General features: G+C 44.3%; 1 protein-coding gene across 1 annotated transcript in view; it reads left to right on the top strand.

Moving 5' to 3' along the window:
- Positions 1-16,704, top strand: part of arvcfb (ARVCF delta catenin family member b) — a 249,980-nt gene that overhangs the window by 211,463 nt on the left and 21,813 nt on the right. The window contains 1 exon segment of the mRNA XM_032515943.1: positions 2,428-2,441. Within this exon segment, the coding sequence (XP_032371834.1) occupies positions 2,428-2,441 (14 nt within the window).

Genomic DNA, 16,704 nt, shown 5'->3' with positions numbered 1-16,704 from the left:
TCTTTCTTAGCGCTCGTCTCGCTTCGCTGTATCGTCGGAGCGGTGTCGTGATGTAGCAGAGTGAGAAACAGCCTCACGTCCTCTCTGAGCATGTGGATGTGTTTTCAATGAGCTCAAGCAACAAGTAAGTACAAGTGCTCAGATCCTGAAACTGGAGCTCAGACGGAGTATTATTTACCAGCAAGACTATGATGACAGCTGCAGACTTGTACACCTGCATGTGCATATGCAGGCCCGTTCCACATTTCAGTGGAAAACATGATAGTCACCTCAACCAGAGCTCTTTGGTTGGCGTAATCATTTAAAAAATCTTTAAAAAATAGGATATGGTGTGTGAGAGTAAGACCAAGATTGGGGAATAGAGAGTGCCTGGGTAGCTCACCTGGTGGACCGCGCGCCCATATGTCGAGGTTACTTCTTGATGCAGCGACCCTTTGCTTCATGTCATTGCCCCCTCTCTCTCCCCTTTCATGTCTTCATCCTGTAACAATAAAAACCTTAAATGCCCCAAAAATTATATTAAATAAATAGATTGGGGAATACAGTACATATATACAATGCACAGAACACTGTTTACTTTTAATATGACGTGCGTTGACACGATCTCTTTCCCACTTTCCTGACGTAATCTGTTCTATCAATGAAGGCAATAAAAGCCAAAAAAATGATCTTTAAAGTAAAAAAAAAAAAGAGTCAACTGCCATGCTAGCAGCTCTGTGATTCTATACTTAGTCCGATACAAAGTGGTGAACAGGCTGACCTGCCAGCCCTCATTAGCCTTCATTAAAAAATAGTGATATTAATCACAAGTAATTCAACTCAAAAACATCCACATCAGTGAACTCCTGATTGCCTTTTACCTCCTGGCCAGCACCACTAGTAGATTTTTCATATAAGGAAATAATTGGAAACTTTGCGGGTGAATGCTGTTTCCTCTGGCAGAGCTCATTCCCACCACGATGACTCTTTTTGTCAAACTGCTCGTAGTTTCCAGTGAGGCTGATTGATCAAGACTGCGTTAGGTAGTGCTAATTAGTCATATCTGACAACAAGGACAATCTGACTAAGCAATTGCCTGGCCTTGGTTTGAAAAGGCACCAGTGCAGTGCATCCATTTCTTTGCCCTCTCGCTCGCTCCTCTTTCTTCTTCTACCTCTCTTAGCACTTCTCATTTCTCTTGCTCTCCGCCACTTCAGTGCTCTCTCCATCCCATGGAGATTTATTGTGCTCCCCTCGCCTCGCACACTCTGAGCAATTGATAAAACAGCAGCATTTACCAAGGCGACAACTGTATAACGCGTCTCACTGCTTTGTCTTGCAAGCTGAGCATTTAATTTGTGGAGAGGCCTCGGCCTTGACAAACAACACTAGTGCGAGCTGTTATGTATGTCATTGTGTATAATACTTTGATATCATCCCACTGGATATCTCGATTTGTAGTATTATGAACACTGACTGTTTTGCTATCGGAGTCATCTCCCTCTCTGGTGCATTTCAGCTCTTGAAGTCTGCAAAGTCAGAGGCTCGATTGAATTAAGGAAAACGGAGCTTCACTTTCATTGTTTGTCTGCTGAGAAATATTTCCACTTAACAGCTCTGTGGCATGAATCTGATTCGTCTAATCCTGACTGTAATATCTCTGTGGCTCGTAAGCTGCGGCAATAAAAAAACAAACGTATTTTTTCATGACCAAAGGCACGACCAACAACGTCCTTTCTGCAGTGAGCAAATAAGTTCAAGCAGAATCCATTTTTCAAGATAAAGTATCTTTGTGTCATTAACCGCTGCCAAGTCTGCTTCTGAGTAGCACAATTCCAATGGGAGGGGAAGTTTTGGCCCTACTTTACACCCAAGTCAAAGCAGAACATCATGAATAATTTTCCCTCCATCCCGAATTCCAAGCAGTGGCTTTATGTAGGCTCTACGTTTTCATGGCTGTGGAATTCAACACCCGGGTAGTGAATGCTGACTCCTGGCCTTGCTGAGTTCTTGCTAGCTTACAGCCTGTTGACCATTTTGGTGAATCACTTGCCCTTTTTTTCAGAATACACACACCGCTCAGTTGCGTCCCGCCTTCACCTCCCCTTCCTCACGCTCTGCTGTCACATTTCACAGTGAAGTGAGACCCCAAATGACGAGGGCTACTTTGCGAGCGTCTGCTCCCGAAATGTCGTAGATATGTATATGCATGCACACAAACAAGAAAGGTTCATATAAACACTTGTACGGACAGTTTCACACACACCTTCTCACTCTCAGCTGCTATCTTGACACATACAATAGTCTCCACTCCACACAGAGCTCGATCCAGACTGTCTGGCACCTTACTTCACACCTTGTAAGTCAGGATTAGTTTGGTCAATATTGAAATCATGATTATTTAACACAATTACTCATTAACCTTTGGATATAATGGATAGTGTCCAGGGTATAATCTTTTAGTGTCCTTTATCTCACAGAAAGAGTCTTTGGATCAGAATGAAATCTGTTTTACTGCTGTGAGTCGGTTCAGCTTTTACAGATTTCACACAACTTTACACAGCTAATTCACACAATCTGCATCTCACGTCACATTTTCACTCACTATGACCACTACTAGCCTACTGTCATTACTTAATGTGCCAAAATATGAAGAATATGTTGCTGTCAGTGGGCTTATGTACTAGCTATCTAAGGAAGATTCCAGCACATAGACGGTACCTTAGAATAACGTTATGTGACTCATGTCGACTCATTTTACAGTTTAACAACTAAACTAAATGCTGAGGGAACATTACTATGTTTCTTCATGTTGGTTTTGAGCGGTAGGCCTATGCACCCCCACTAAGCTGGAAAATGTTTTAAACAGTAAGTGAATACAGCGTGTCACGGGGAATACAACGTCTACTACAGCGGGGGGGCAGAGGCAGTGCCCAGACAACCAAGCACGGGTGTGGCGGCCCCCCTCCTGCCATCTGTGCTCGGATCCAGCGAGCATCCAGCAGATGATGTGCACACAACTCGCCTCCTTGACTGTAAAGGCTGAGAGAGTTTATGGCTTCGGGAGGGGCGGAGGGGCGGATGTGTGTGTCATTCAGAACACCAGACAAAATAAGAGTGTTCTTGCAAAACAGAACATGGCAAATCAATTGTTTTTTTGTCGATTATACTATTTTGGTGATCGTAGGGAGCCAAAACAGTAATTGAAATCAAAATCGAAATTCAAGTAATTGCACAGCCCTACAAGGCACAGATGTCATATTATGTCATTTACGCTGACTTAATGTGTCTTGGACTGATTGGAAAACTATCTGATATCAGAAAGGTCTAATGGAAATGCAGCCAAGAAGCATTTGAGACAGATTGAAATGAGATTGTTGAGATGCATTCTCACCAGATGTTGAAAAGATGTGAATTCATCCATTGTTTTAGGGTGCATAAGTCATCTCAAGTCTGTCCAACTGTGACCTACATCAGCAAGCAGCCTGAAAAGAAGCCCCAGTGGTAATGATGGCTCAAATTACATTAAGATTGAACAGAAATCAGTCATCTTTCTCCCTGTCACATTAAAGCAACAGGAGGATGAAGGCAGGAGATGTGTTAATCTGATCCCTGAGAAGTGCAACCATTGAATGAGACAATCGCCCAACCCTAGCGAGCGTTATTGAGCTAGTGCTCATGATGACCAGCAGGACCTTTGTCCTAACTATTGCCCAACCATGTGTTTGTGTTAGGATGACCCTAGACTATATCCACATTACGTTCAACTTCCAGGATTGCTCCGGTGCCGCCGGAAATTACGCCAGATCTCCCACTTTTCAGCTGGATGTCCCATTATCTTTTGCTTTCTTTGTGTTGGAATTTTAAACTTCCTTTGATTTCTGAGGACTGTGGTTACCTGGTCCTCAGATCTCTGCAGGGTAAATCCAGACAGCTAGCTAGACTATCTGTCCAATCTGAGGACTATGGTTACCTGGTCCTCAGATCTCTGCAGGGTAAATCCAGACAGCTAGCTAGACTATCTGTCCAATCTGAGGACTATGGTTACCTGGTCCTCAGATCTCTGCAGGGTAAATCCAGACAGCTAGCTAGACTATCTGTCCAATCTGAGTTTTCTTTTTGAACGTACACATGTTCCACCAAAACAAGTGCTTCCTGAGACTATTTAGCAGAGGCACCGTGGCTCTGTCCGGCGCTTAGCACCGCCCAACGATTGGGATTGGTTTAAAGAAATGCCAATAAACCAGAGCATGTTTTTCTCCCATTCCAGAATGCTGTGTAGCCAGATCCTCCTTCGGAGCACTGTGGAGGAGGGTCTGGCAATGCGAGACTAGGCTGAACCAGATTCATATCAATCAATGGTAAAAACAAATCAGAGGCAAAGTGTAATAAATTAGATGTAGATATCCTCTAGATCCAATCATCTGTGTAAATGCATCCTCTTACCTAGACGTCATTTGAAGTAACTGGACCTAACTTTTTTTTTTCATAACCGCCTTAGAAAACAGTTGTGTGTAAAACTCTAAACTTATGAAGGTGCCTTACATCATTTGAGAACACAGCATAGCAACAGTGTGAATATATCTGTCCATAAAGTACAATGTCATGTGTTTATACTATAAGCCAACATGTTCAAAGCCCCAGATGCTTAGGGGCCATCCCCTCCCTCACCACCTCACCTGAGATTAAATGAATCCCTCTCCGCCACACCAGCTGTCGGAGTGCCGCTGAGCCAGCTCACCTAGCCATGGCTAACCTGACACTCCTCACACGCCAATCACTTTCCCTCCTCTGATGCTGACAATAAAACTAAGCACTACACAGAAAAGGGGCTAATTAAGTAGATAGCCAGCGGCTTGCAGCTGACATTTTAGCTACTGCAAACCCCTCTTCAACTCCCCACCATCCTCTCACGAGCCATATCACACAGGCAGTGATGAAAAGGAGTGATAATAAGGCGAGGAGGAAGACAACAAATGAAGGGAGCAAGGGGTTTATTTAAGTGGGACCACCTTGTGTTTTGTTGGAAATACAGAGATGTTTGCATAATAATGCTATTCCTAGGAGGTCTCGGTGAGAGTGGCTACTCTCCACATCATTAGCGGAATGAAGTCCTTGCAGATTAGTACGCATGTTTGTTGATGCATAGCACGCATTTATCCACCTGTGTTTGGTAAAGGATAATGGTGTGTCTCTAATTCCCAACACTACCTCTGTGCATAAACTCAACAGCACTTCCACCCACCATGGCAGCAGTGATCAACTGTTTCTCAAGTTACACTTTCCTTACCCCCAAAAAACTCAGTGCCCCTGATCAGAGGTCCTGGTCTTACGAGGCTCTGCGGGATTCTAAAAGTGCTGGGAATCCACAGTAGCCGGCAACATTAGGCTCTTCAGATGATCAACCATATCATTGGCCTCTCCCATCTCCCCAAACCTGAACAGTTGGAGCAAAGTGATAATTATGAGACAAGAACAATTCCAGGGAAGTAGGAAGAAGCGCAGTGAGATTTACTTGCCAGTTGGAGCCTCTGTTTGGCCCCATTCGAGGCACAGGAGCGCTGCTTCCTGTTTCTGCGAGAGGCACTTTAATCTAATTAAAAGCAGATTAATGGCGCGCTGACTGGCTTCGCTAGAGCTACAACAAAAGCTTAGTGAGGGGGAACACACCCCCCCTCCAGAATTTGCCGCTGTCCTGAAACTGGTAAACAGTCGTTGAAATATTGGTAGTAAACAGTCTAGACTGTTGTGAACAGGAGGGCCTGAATACACCCTGAGGACTGGTGTCCCATCGAAGGAGAGGGTCAGATGGAGCAGGGATGAGTTCAGCACTGGCAGGCGGCCAATCAAACTCTCCCTCCACTGAGGTTTTACTCATACAATCAAATACATCGTGCAAGGCATGATGCTTTAGATTGTATTTTCAGGATTTAACTAATGTTTAGAGCCTATGTGACATTACATCTGTGCGCTCCTTGTAAGCAAGTAGAAGAGCGGAAAAGCTAAGGTCTCAGCAATTTAACAGCGTTTTTGTGACCATACAACAGCCATGAAAGAGACGAGTAGAAGAAGGGGAAGTATAAACAGTCTGAGGAGAAAGATGTAAGCTTCTATTTATGTGAGAGAGCGAGAAGAGTGAGTGGGAAGAGGGCGACATGAAACTCTTTTTTTGGTGGTGAGTTTTTCAGCATCCACAGCCAATCTGTTTGACTGGTCTATAATCACAAGTATTTTGGATTTTAATGTGCATTTGATTTGACGATGGGTTCATTTAAGCCGGCGGGGGCAACTCATCTCATCCTCATCGCCTTTCATTTGACTCTTATAAACACACACACACGCGCGCACACACACACACACACACACGCACACACACATTCAAATCCTAATTCATACAGCTGTCCACAAGCACATACACACACAAACCCATTAACGCACACAAATAGTCTCCCATGCACACAGTGCACTGTGCCCTTTAGCATGAGGTAGGTATTATGTGGCTATTAGAGGTGCTGTTGTTTTTCAGAGTGTTGCAGAGAGAGATAAGATTACCTGAGTAATTGGAAAAAAAATTGACCCGTGCGTGTGTGAGATGTGTATATGGGGCGAAAAGACATCCTCTAAGGCGAGACTTAATCCAGAGTATCCATCACACTTTACTGTGCCATTTCACTCAGGGGGGTTGGCGAGGCTGGAGGGAGCGTTAAATGAGAGATGCATGCTGACACCGACCCAGACACAGGAAATCCCTCCACCATCAAACACCATCACTGCCGCCATCACGTATTCCAGATGCAGACTCTAGTTGGAGACAAAGGGTGCACTTGTTCAGGGGCTGCTGCTCTGGTTATGGTGCACCAGCTAGGTGGAGTTCAGAAGGATTTTCCCCCCTTTAATTGGTGTGAATTAAAGGTGAATTACAGCCAACGCCAGAAACCATGTACATTTCCTCATCATTTGTCTTGTTTTATTGGGGTCCATAGCTTGCACGTCAACACTTTGCAAATCCCCACCTTTTCATCAATTTTTAAAAAAGGTGTAGATATTTACCTTTTCTGTTGAAGTACAGAAACTATTATTTTTTGAAAAGACTCACCCTCTCCTGGTGCTAGCAGAATAAACCCAATCGAAAACAAGCAGAGCAACTTCAAGGTACTGCACACCCATACAGGCCAATGAATTGGAGCTGTGATGGGAAATGCCTGTTTTCCTCTACCCAATCAGGAGCAACAACAGTAAAGTCAGAGGAATGTCATTCTGTCTGTACTTACCCACACAGTCCTGAGGACGGGTGACACCTGAGTGCGTGTATGTACAGGATCATGACTGTAGAACCTTTACATACCGCAGACAGAACAAAGGACAAATGAACACAGGGGAAGGCGTTTTAGACCTAAAGCTAAACTACAGACTTGTATTCAACTCAAACATTATTATGGTCCTGAACTATATGTTACAGCAAACTTATCGAGGAGTCAGAGGTGGCTTAGTAGAAAAAAGGAATCCTTCCCCTTGCCCTTGAAGTAGGTAGATTCAAAAACATCCAAGTAGATATAAGGTTGTGTGAACTATGTGAACAAGGAGAAATTGAGAACAAACCACATGGTCTTCTGTATTGTCCGTTTTATGAGTTAAGAACACCAATCTTACATGAAATGTCTGTCCTAAAATGTTTGGTGCAAATGTATGCCTCACCCCTGCCTTAGCGACTGTTGCTATGTCTGTCAGGCTTTGGTTCTTGCGCGGCACAATTTAACCGTGGCAGAGTTATTACTCGAAAAGCTTACTTTACAGGAAATAAACACACTGGTTAATCCATTTGTTACACTTTTGCCAGCCCCTTCTAAACTCTTTAAATGCGGAGTATCGCTCTTATCAGTCCCTCATGCACCATTTTCTGGTCGGGAAAATGTTCTGTGTTTTTTATTGGCACCAAATATGGACTTCTGGTATTAGCAGCTTTCAACCAATAATTCAAGAACAGACCTTGGTCTGTGAATGTGCGTGTGTGTTTAAGATATATTCCTTTCCATCATCCGGACTGCAGGCTTAGGTCTCCATCAGCCCACACCCCATCCCCCTAACCCCACATCTGCTTCAGTCAAAGGCCTCTATCTTCAGTCCTCGTTCCAGTTGCTGCCATATCTCTATTAAGCCCCCCCCCCCCCCCCCACACTCACACACAGACACACACACACCAGCAGTTCACAGGATTATCTAGGCTTATTCCCGAAGGCTGGACACCCAACCTCCAAACCCCATCCCAAACTGTCGAGTACATCATTTAGCTTGTGCTGCAGTGTATTAATTTTTCTTCTGGAGACTGTAGATGGCTTTCTTTCCCATCTCATTACTATGTTGTTACCCCGACATCGTCCATGCATCTCTGTGGACTATTTACCAGACAGCTGTCCCATCCACAATACAACAATCATAGCTCAAGATTCTTTTTTCATCCTCCCCCTATTTGCTCCTTCTACTTTTCCCTTTCCTTTTCCTCCCCCACTATATTATTCCTTCTCTCCCTGCTCCCTGTTCACCTGCTTTTCTTTCCTCTGTCACTCCCCCTTGCTCTCTTCTTCCTCCTCATCTCTTTGTCAGATGTAGGACTGTACGCTTGTTTTTCCGCCTTTTCAGGCTCAGGTGAGCGACTAAAACTGCCAAACAGGGAATCGGAAATGTTGCCCCCCCCCCCTATCTTTATCTCTATCTCTCTCTACCTATTTCTTCCCCTCTATCTCTTTCTCTCTGGCAGGCTCTTGCTGTTGCCTGAGTTTCTAGTATTGTTTGTGTCTGAGTGAGGACGTGATTTGCCTGGGTAAAGAAAGCAGGCACCCAGGGCGACGTTGAAACACACTACAAAATACACACATTCATACACACTAATGTGCTCAAAAGCAGATACAAACGCCTCTCCACTCCGAAGCACTTGAGCCTGTCAGGGAGCTGTTGCTGCTAAACACAAACTTACACGGAGCACAAGCAGGGCTTGGCCACTAATTGCAGCCCTAAAGCTAGGGTTCTTGGCCAGTTGCTCTGGAATCATGGGAATTGTAGGTAAGGATGACAAAGGTATCCATGCAAAGCTACTTAAAATGCCAATTTGTCACTGTCTCCAAATCATTGCCTCTGTACGAAGAGCATTACCTAAAAAAGCAGGTTACTGTGTTATGTAATGTGCAGTTAAAAAGCGGTTTGTTCCTTTTACTTACTTGCTGTTGCCTGCCCAACTGTCTCACATGAGTGTCGAATGAACAGATTTGTAAGTGGAGATGGGGTTTCCATAGCAACCCTAGTACTGCCATGACGCACACTTTTATCTCTATGCATTGTCTATGTAGACTCTACATCAATAGGTAGAGCAGTTTTGGCATTGTCCGCTGCATTTTGTGTTTGGGGTGGAGATATGGGAGGTCATGAGAGAGGCAGACGGACCTAAACAAAGAGAAAAAAGATAGGAGAAGGCGAGAAAGGAAAGAAGAAGGCGAGCAAAGACAAACGGGTGGGGAAAATAAATGTTCTCACTACAGCAGCAGGCTCCTCTGTATCTGTTCTCCATCTGCAGCCAACCTAATCCCATCGTCCAGACATATCTGTAATGTGTGTGTGCCGTATGTAGGATGCAGAGGGGTCGTGCAGCTGCAGCTTCAGCTTCATTTGGGACGGTGCCCGTTGAAAATGAGCCTGTTTTGAGCAGGCCGATTGTTTGGCCTGTGGTGTTGCTGCTTGTAGAATTCTTCAAAACCAAATTGTGTCCAAAATGACTTACAGAAGGACCCCAAACTACTTAATATGCAACTCCACTGTATAGCCTACTAAATGTAAATGTAAATGTGCTGTATTTATATAGCGCTTTTCCAGTCTTAACAACTGCTCAAAGCGCTTTTACATCTACAGGAAACATTCACCATTCACACACATTCATACACTGTGGCCGGGGCTGCCGTACAAGGTGCCACCTGCTCATCAGATAAACATTCACACACACTCACACTCCGATGCACAGCACCGGGGGCAACTCAGGGTTCAGTGTCTTGCCCAAGGACACTTCGACAATGACTGCAGGGGCGGGGATCGAACCACCAACCTTCCGATTGGCAGGCAACCGCTCTACCACTGAGCCACAGCCGCCCGTACAGTGCAGGCCACTTCTACATCAGAGGAAGACATTGTACTACTGTATTTACCAGATATCATCATTATCATTCAGAATGTAATCACAAAATATCACAATGAAAATGTGGAGCAATCAGACATTAGCCTCATGGACTCATGGCAGTGAGCTACCCACCCGGCCCGTTACGAGAGCTAATCAGCACATATCTGCGTTCATCAACCACATGAACCAGACTAGAGGCTCCGGACCGCTCAGCTGGAGTAGATGACTGGAGGTGGAAGGGGGGGGGGCTGAAACAACAGCTGATAGCAAAGGCAGAAACAGATGTTTGAAAGCAGGGTTGTGACTCTGTGATTGGCCCTTGAAATTTGTGTATGATTCTGATTGGTAGAGCAGGAAAGTGAACGCCTCCAACAGCTGATTAGATTTAGGATGAGAGCATTGATTAGGAGTGAGGTCTTCCTGAAAGAATTTTCACTGAGCTACATTTCAATCAGGAGAGACTAGTTTGCAGATATGCAAAAGTTCTATACAGCATGATACAATGTACAAGTATTTGGATAACAGCTGATTTGATTTAGGAAGAGAGCATCGATTAAAAGGTCTTCCTGAAAGAATTTACACTGAGCTACATTAGTCATGTTTGAGGTTGCCTGAGGGTTAAAAAACACAGTGCATGCTTGCTCAATGGAGCTCTTTATTCATTTAATTTGTGTTGAATTACTTTGAACTGTGAAGTTTGACTAAAACAAGGCATGTTTGTTTGCATTGTTTTTGTATTATTTAGCTTTCAGAAAAGCCAAAAATATGATTTAGAAAACGTTTTTCTGTTGTAATTACAGATTGTATGTTGACACAATTCATATTCCTGTCAGATTTAACATTGAGAGTTGATGCTAATTTTAACAACAAAAAACATAGAAATACCAGCAGGGCACTTAACTTGGTGATGTTGAGTATTATAAGATATACTTTTATACCTCCACCTTTAAAAGACTCAAATTTAAACTTAGACTTAAAATTGGTTACAGTGCTGTTTTCAAGGGCTGTCACACATCATAATTCAGATATGAATGCACATGACTGACCCAACAAAGTGGTAAATACAACTTGAAAATGGAATTGACATTTTTCCACCCTGTCCTTTTTGTTATTTCCACCTGGATCCCTGAGATGCAGATGTTACCTGTACCAAACATGGAGGTAGCAGCTTGGTTACAGAGTAAACGAGAGACAGAACCTTTACCTCACAGGGTGCGCTGTGGGCTGTGTGCACAGACAGCAATCGGTACCAGCTGACAACCATGTCTAAACAATAAACATTAGGCTTAGCCATTTGTTGATTTGCCACAAATTGTTATGAAAAGCTTTTTCATACTCCACACAACTTGAAAAGTGACATATCTTGTCAATGTGTTTTTCATCCGAAGGGAAATAATCTCTCCATCTGACAGAGATTCTAATATAAACTAACACCTTCACCTCAGGCCCTGAAACACTATTACTTTAGCAGGAGGAACATAGGAAACAAACAACCCAAGCATTACCGCTGTTGATCCACTGAGAGAGCGGATAGCTGCGAGCCACAGAAAACCTCATCCAACCATTGCTCAAGACTGAGAGACCCGCTGGCTCTGTGTTTCTGTCCAAAGTTCAGGGGGTGTAGCGGGAGGGATGGAGCATTCCTGATGGACTTTGATAAAGGAGCGCTTGAACGTTTCCGACAACTTAGTGTCAGTTTGTCAGGGTGTTTTTGCTACCGATGTTGATGTGTCCTCTCTGGACTAAAAGCCCACAGCAGGACTTTGATGGCCTATCAGCACAGGAAAGAGGAAGTACTCCCCTGTCACTGCAGAGGCTGTAAAAGGTCCAATTGATCTAAATGGTAGGAAAGGAGCTTTCATGGACCAGACTTTTGGTAGTGCTGGAGCAGGACCCCTGTTGTGACATGGAAAAGATGGAGGAAGGGAGGTGTATAGGGGTCTGGCTGCATATTTGCCTTGTGCCATCAGCGACATATCCTGTCCACTTTGTCTCCCCTCCCCACCTACCTCTCCCCTCTTTTAAACCACCCCCTCACACCAGGGCATATGTGTGGCCCAAAGCTGATGGGTTGCCGTCCAAGAGATGGGCTGGTTGCCACCTTCTGCCTCTCTTTATCAACAGCCAACGAACTGAGGCCAAACCACCATGAGGGTATGCTAATGCGTGGTGCCCCGGGGCCGCACATAGAGATGCCAATCTGTGGCAGGGGCCAACTGGGTGCGAGAGGAGAAAAAGAAGCTTTGACTCCTGGACCTCTGTCAGCCTGAAGGGGTGACCGGGGGGGTGAGCGGCCTTTACAGCCTGGCAGTGCACTCTGTTTGGGCTCCATTAGTCTCCAAGTCTGTCGGGAGGGCTGTGGAGAGGAAGGGAATGCAAGCCTCCATCACATGTTCTCCCTCCGGCTTAGGATGGGGACACCTGTGTGTTTCAAATCAACTAAACCAGACCTGGCTCAAATTGTATTTGCAAAAGAGTGTCAGTGCACGGAGGAGGAGATTTTCACAGTGGTTTGCCACATCAGAAATTACCCCAGAAAGAGCAGTGGAAAGAGAGTTTGAAAGTCAATTAAGTGTTTTTCTGTGATTTATACCCAGCATTAACATGCATCTGGTATCTGGTCCTGATTACATTCACGTCTGACATTAAGATGCATGTCCAGAATACAAATGGAATGACAACACTCTTCTGCTAATGCCTACAGTTTATCGAAAGCAAACATCAATTGTACCCATCCCCAAGGATACTGCCAGCCATTCTTAACAAGTATATTACTACCTAAACTGATTTGTGTGCATCCATTCCTCGATTGAAACCCATTCAGAAACATACTATGGCCCAATGATCTCCTCCAGAGCTTGTTCAGCGGTATTTACAGATGATTTACACGCATTATGGCCTGTCTAATTATACTTATCTACCATGCATTGGAATACCGTCAGTCCTCCAAGCAGCGGAGCCAAAACAATAAGCATTATTTGCAAGCACTATATGACTCAAGGCAGAAGAAGTGTTTTTTATGCCCCTGCGAACCAATTTACTTGTTTTCGTTTACGTGGCTGCACCACTCACCTTTTGGTTTTTAATGAACCGGCGAGAGACACGACCATTATAACACCGCTGGCATAATACTTTTAATGATGTGCTGATTTAGCCATCGCTCTGCTGTGGCTCTGACCCGCAAAAGTCTTCATTAGCTCAACACCACTCTCCCCTGTGCCTGTGTGTACTTATATAAAGACAATTTTTACATAAAAGGTTTAAATGGGCATGGGTTATATGTGGAATGATACTGTGTGTTTCATAGGGGGAGAATGTGACCCGGTAGGTCAATCTATGCCCTATAAGTATTTCTCCTCTCTTTTTCCTACTTTGTCTTCCGTGTCTCTGTCTCTACCTGGACAGACTGAACAATGAGTCAACAGCTCCTACAGAACCGGATATCACCGACATTTAAGTTAAACAGCGAGGAGAGCAAGGGTCAGAGACTGTGGGTTATTACAATATTCCTGTGAATAAAGAATGACTACATAAGAGCAAAAACCTGTTACAGAAAAATGACAGATGGGAATTATCTAGTTTTTTGCTGTTTTTTTCTTTTCTTTTTTTTTCATCTGCCACTCTCTCTATCTAACCCCATCCCTCTCCTTTTCACAGCGCTGTAAAACTCCCGTATGAGTTATAGAAAGTGATACACCATCATGTCCCTCTGATGCGATGGAAGTGCTGTATGCTGTAAATGGAGCAGTAAATAAATGGAGCTGGTAGGGCACTTGTGTAAAAGCAGGAAGAGACCCTGTATGCGATGTAGGCAGACTGGATCGATGAACATCACTTTCTGATATGCCCGGGTGAGAGCTTGCTGCGTTTGTGGATTTGTGTGTGTAAGTGTGTGTGTGCGCACGGAGGTGGTTGCACAGGTGTGTATCAAGTTCTGCACGGATGTAGTTGACTATCCTCGAGGAAGGCAGATGGCTGAGAGAATTGAGTCAGTGAGGTGTAAGTGTCTGAGAGAAGAGTCTTCATTATGTTCACATACGTGTGTGTGTGTGTGTGTGTGTGTGTGTGTGTGTGTGTGTGTGTGTGTGTGTCCTCCGAGCCCATCAGTTAATCCATTATCATTTACCAGCCTGTTACACCGCTACACCTTGGCTTTAATTGCAGCCAACAGTGAAGCTACTTAATGTTATAGCTTTGCACTGAGTGTCATTCAATCATTTCAACTTAACTTTCTTTCTAACCCAGTTTTCACACACTGCAGCACCACAAAGCCCCTTCTCTCCAGAACCGTGCCACTAATTGAGCTTCGCCTCAGTTGCAAGAGTTTTCACCATCTTACTCTGCTTTGAAAGTAACCTGCTGCTCCTCCTATCTCCCCTCATTTAGGGATGAGCTTAGATCACCGGAGCATTTTGTGCATGTGTTACTGACTGTGTGTGTGTGTGTGTGGTGTGTGTGTGTGTGTGTGTGTGTGTGTGTGTGTGTGTGTGTGTGTGTGTGTGTGGTGTGTGTGTGTGTGTGTGTGTGTGTGTGTGGTGTGTGTGTGTGTGTGTGTGTGTGTGTGTGTCAGTAGTCTTGTAGTGTGTGATGTTTACCACTGTAACACACATAGACACGGGCTCAGCTCACTGAGGGTTGGCACTAACGTTACCTACACTATATTGCACGTGTCAAACTTAAGGCCCGTGGGCCGAACCTGGCCCCTCGCAAATTTTGATGCGGCCCGAATATTAGTTTAGGTTCACAATAAATTTTGCAGAGTCTAGTTGTGCACCAAACCCTAACAGACAGGAAACTGTTTTCAAACTGTTACTACGTGCCCTCGGAGCAGAATTTAGCAGGTTTTCCAACTTTTTAACCACAGAACCAGTGAGTTAGCACATGCTGGCTGTGATCCAGGTTGTTGTGAGTTGGCTGTGTGGCAGCCGGCTTTTAAAAATGTAATCATTGTTTTGCTTGATTTGCTAAATTTTATGATTGCTAAGGTTTGTCTACAAAAATCCGACAAAAGTGTTACAACAAATGTCAGAAAAGTGACATGCAATAATACAGTAAAATATATTTTACTTTCCCCTTAAATAATAAAAATAATAAAGTATGTCAATAAACTTGCAGTGATTTTCATTTTCCAGTGTGGCCTTCAATAAAAGTGAGTTTGACCCCCCTGCTATAATCTATTCATGTATTGATTATTTTGTATTATGTATTCCTCAACTGGCTGCTGACAGTGGCCATCATGCTGTCCTGTCCTACAGTTGAGGTACTAAGTCTCTTTGAGGTACACTTTTAACTCTTTTACACTTTTTGCTCCACTGCCTGCATGTGACAGCTCCAGTTACTTTGCAGATGAATATTGTTCAGACAAAACATGTGGTCAGCCTATAAATAATGAGCAACTGTTATAGGTTACCGTATACTTCACAACATTACATGTATGTGTATATGTATATATATATATATATACACTCACCGGCCACTTATTAGGTACCCCATGCTAGTAACGGGTTGGACCCCCTTTTGCCTTCAGAACTGCCTCAATTCTTCGTGGCATAGATTCAACAAGGTGCTGGAAGCATTCCTCAGGAGTTTGGTCCATATTGACATGATGGCATCACACAGTTGCCGCAGATTTGTCGGCTGCACATCCATGATGCGAATCTCCCGTTCCACCACATCCCAAAGATGCTCTATTGGATTGAGATCTGGTGACTGTGGAGGCCATTTGAGTACAGCCAACTCATTGTCATGTTCAAGAAACCAGTCTGTGATGATTCCAGCTTTATGACAAGGCGCATTATCCTGCTGAAAGTAGCCATCAGAAGTTGGGTACATTATGGTCATAAAGGGATGGACATGGTCAGCAACAATACTCAGGTAGGCTGTGGCGTTGCAACGATGCTCAATTGGTACCAAGGGGCCCAAAGAGTGCCAAGAAAATATTCCCCACACCATGACACCACACCACCAGCCTGAACCGTTGATACAAGGCAGGATGGATCCATGCTTCATGTTGTAGACGCCAAATTCTGACCCTACCATCCGACTGTCGCAGCAGAAATCGAGACTCATCAGACCAGGCAACGTTTTCCAATCTTCTATTGTCCAATTTCGATGAGCTTGTGCAAATTGTAGTCTCAGTTTCCTGTTCTTAGCTGAAAGGAGTGGCACCCGATGTGGTCTTCTGCTGCTGTAGCCCATCTGCCTCAAAGTTCGACGTACTGTGCGTTCAGAGATGCTCTTCTGCCCACCTTGGTTGTAACGGGTGGTTATTTGAGTCACTGTTGCCCTTCTATCAGCTCGAACCAGTCTGGCCATTCTCCTCTGACCTCTGGCATCAACAAGGCATTTCCGCCACAGAACTGCCGCTCACTGGATGTTTTTCTTTTTCGGACCATTCTCTGTAAACCCTAGAGATGGTTGTGCGTGAAAATCCCAGTAGATTAGCAGTTTCTGAAATACTCAGACCAGCCCTTCTGGCACCAACAATCATGCCACGTTCAAAGTCACTCAAATCACCTTTTTTCCCCATACTGATGCTCGGTTTGAACTGCAGGAGATTCTCTTGA

The sequence above is a fragment of the Etheostoma spectabile genome, chromosome 5 (genome assembly GCF_008692095.1).
Source record: "Etheostoma spectabile isolate EspeVRDwgs_2016 chromosome 5, UIUC_Espe_1.0, whole genome shotgun sequence".
NCBI lineage: Eukaryota > Metazoa > Chordata > Actinopteri > Perciformes > Percidae > Etheostoma > Etheostoma spectabile.
This window is presented reverse-complemented; position numbering and strand designations above follow the sequence as displayed.